Genomic DNA, 3,187 nt, shown 5'->3' on the forward strand with positions numbered 1-3,187 from the left:
TCGGCCCGCTGGAATTTCTCTAGTGTGAATATAGTAGATTGCTCACGACTACTCATGACGACACGGTGACTCTGACCATTATTCTTAATATAATGTTTGCAGTCTATGGCTGCACATAGTTCCAACATCGCAATGTGATTGGCTGAGGCTATATGTACGTCATGCATCAATCAACCAAGTGGTACTAATCAGCAAGTTGAGTGATCACTGTTCATTTTCTCCCTATACACGATTACGTAAATTAACAGAGGAAAGGTGTTGTCCACTGTCCAGTGTAAATCTACATGTCGTTTACATGTCAGAGACAATCAGGGAATTGGATCTGTCGAAATGTCCGCCCTCCTACAAGGAAAATTCACCTCTGGAGACTCGTCTGTTGGAAATCTCTGACGTCTTCCAATGTCAGTACATAGACATATATCCAGACCGCAAACCTTTACTGCTCTGCTCTCTCAATGAGTGTGGGGTCAGGAAGTTTGTGTCTACCACCCTTCGGCCCAGGCTGCTGCCCTGCAAAGAGCTCTACAGTTGGGAGGGCTGTGCCTCCTTTATAGCTGACCACCTGATACTGGAACATCTGGATTCCTCCATCAGCCTGCCGACATATCTATTCTCCCCCGCCTTCGTGTTACAGAACCAGAAGGGTACGTGTTTTGACTTCTCCACACTGCTGTGCAGCTTGCTGATAGGCACTGGTTACGATGCTTACTGTGTCAGCGGATATGCAGATAAAGAGATGTGCCTGCTCAACCAAGATATGGAGGAGTGTCCCCTTCTGGTCACAAAAAGAGAGGTGACGAAACAGGAGGAGGTCCGTGCTGCACTGCTGGAAGGGCAACAGGAAAGGCAACGATTACATCGAAGTCGTGAAAGGCGCCCTTCAGACCCTTTGCTGGTCCACTGCTGGGTGCTGGTGTTATTGGGGAGCCGGAATGTCGAAGAGAACTTCTTCATTGATGCACTAACTGGGAACAGCTACTCCACAGCTGACGAGCACTTTCTCGGCGTAGAGAGCATCTGGAACCAGCACAACTACTGGGTCAACATGCAGGATGGCTGCAGGAATATGGTGTATAACCTGCAAGACATAGATATGTGGGAGCCCTTGCTGTACAGCTCAGCCAGCCAAAAGCTGACACTCAACGTGTCGAGAAAGGTTGAGGAGGATGTGGAAGAGGAGGAGGAGGAGGATGATGCTCTCAATGCCATTAAGGATGAGGGCAAGGCTAAACATCTAAAGGATTTTGTGATGCCCCCATCCTGGGTCAGCAAATTCAAAGTCTCCAAGAAAGATATTGACACGCGCTACCCAGGGGGAAAGAAGGTGACCCAGTACCGTAAAGCCAAATTGGAGAGGTTTACGCCCTATCTGCTTTCAAACGGACTGGTCACGTGTCTCACCACTTTCAAAGACTTGAAATGCACCCAGCCCAGCATAGTGAAGGAGTGGTTCCAGCACAGACATGACCACTTGGAGGGGAAGGAGAGAAATCTGAGACCGACAGACAAGAGCATCACGTTCGAACGCTTCACACCTGGACGTAGCTTCTGCCTCAAACACCATAGATATGTGACTCCAACTTCAGAGACAACTCAGGAGATGGAGTTCTATGGGCGTGTGCGTTCAGATGGGCTGGTAAGGAGGGTGCAGCTGCCAGGGGAGATGACAGAGATCTTTGAGGACAGAGATGACTTCCTCTACTACCGATTTGTTGTCCCCGGGCTGGGTAACGGACCAATAGAGAAAGTGGTTGATCGATTCCATAGGAATAGATTGAAGGTGGCCAGTGAAGATGTAGCAGAGAAAGTGTTCCTTCTGGGTGATGAGCGCGTTGAGGTGACCTATCACTTGGAAGATGAACGCATTATCCCAGAATTCAAGAACTTTATCAAACTGCAAGAACCAAAAATAAACATGAGTGCCTACACGTTTCAGATGCCGCTGGATCTGATACAGGAAGAGGTGATGGTTATTAAAGCAATCAAAGAATCTGAGACGGAGGTGAGAGAGATCCTATCTTCCAGGGAGAAGGAGGAAGAAGACATTAAGCTCATATTATCTGTTTACAATGACAAGATCCCAGAGACCCAGAGACCCAGAGACCCCCAAGAGGAAACGAAGAAGAGGGAGTCTCAGAAGCAGTTGAAGGAGATGGCCCAGAATATGACGCCATTGGTGGCAGAAGAGTGCCAGGGGCAGGAGCAGGCCCAGCTTAGTGGTCCAGGGACTCTGTCCCAAGAGAGGAATATGGAGCTACTGGCAATGGAGGAGTGTCAGGAAGAGGACAAGGCCCAAAAGGAGAATATGTTAACATTGGTGGAGTGCTAGGAGCAGGAAGAGAAGGCTGAACTTGGCAATCCAGAGACTCTTACCCAATATGAAAAATAATAAATTAAATTAAACAAGACAATAAATAATAGGTAACAATTCTCATTCTTGGTGTGTCAATCAATAAATATTCACTGTATCTAAAAAGGCACACCGATTGGCTGTCGAGACGCAAATAGTGAAGTGAACGTCACTATTTTTCATGCATTTGCATTGCCCAGTTCGCCTCATTCGCGCCATCCAATGCAGCGTCACGTGTCACGTCAACTTGCATCTTTACATTGACTTACTTTGCAATCCCGCAGCACGGAAACATATCTTCACCTCCTGTGTGAACACACATTAAGGCTACAGCATATAGACTTAGAAAATAAATAAATCAATACAATTTAAACATGTGGATCTCGAGATCCACATGAGAAGGGCATGGATCCAATGTAGATCGCAGAGTTCATGTATGACATCAGTCATAGATGACATATTCATAATGTGTGATTCCAAATTTGGGCAAGGTTTCAGCCCGATCAGAGCCGCATTGCCTTCCATTACAAAATTAAAGTGAAATATTTCAAAACGTATAACATAATTAGTGAAGGTATTTTGGCCTACTGGCAGTGTGCAAATGAAATGTGGCGCTAATCAGTCCAGCAGTTTGTGGGATTAGCATAGGACACACAGACCGACCCTCCTTTAGACAGCCATCCACCTGCAGAGCCACGCCGTAAAAAAACGGTAATAAACAAAATAGGGTCTAATAATGGCGTGGCCTCACTGTGGATCTCTGACGGCATATTGATGACGTCAGTCTTTCCCAAACGATGGCGGGACAGTGGACCTGATTTAGATTTTTTTTTTAAA

The 3,187-nt window shown here is 46.5% G+C and overlaps 1 protein-coding gene across 1 annotated transcript; it reads left to right on the top strand.

Annotated features, from left to right (window-relative positions):
• Positions 1 to 295: 295 nt before the first annotated feature.
• Positions 296 to 2,329, top strand: LOC308102838 (dynein regulatory complex subunit 7-like; the record flags this gene model as incomplete). Its single annotated transcript, XM_080452692.1, has 1 exon — positions 296 to 2,329. The coding sequence occupies one exon, from the start codon at positions 296 to 298 to the stop codon at positions 2,327 to 2,329; it is 2,034 nt and encodes a 677-aa protein (XP_080308818.1).
• Positions 2,330 to 3,187: the final 858 nt, after the last annotated feature.

Source organism: Gymnoscopelus braueri (assembly GCF_963280865.1).
Source record: "Gymnoscopelus braueri genome assembly, chromosome: 16".
In the NCBI taxonomy this organism is placed as follows: Eukaryota; Metazoa; Chordata; class Actinopteri; order Myctophiformes; family Myctophidae; genus Gymnoscopelus; species Gymnoscopelus braueri.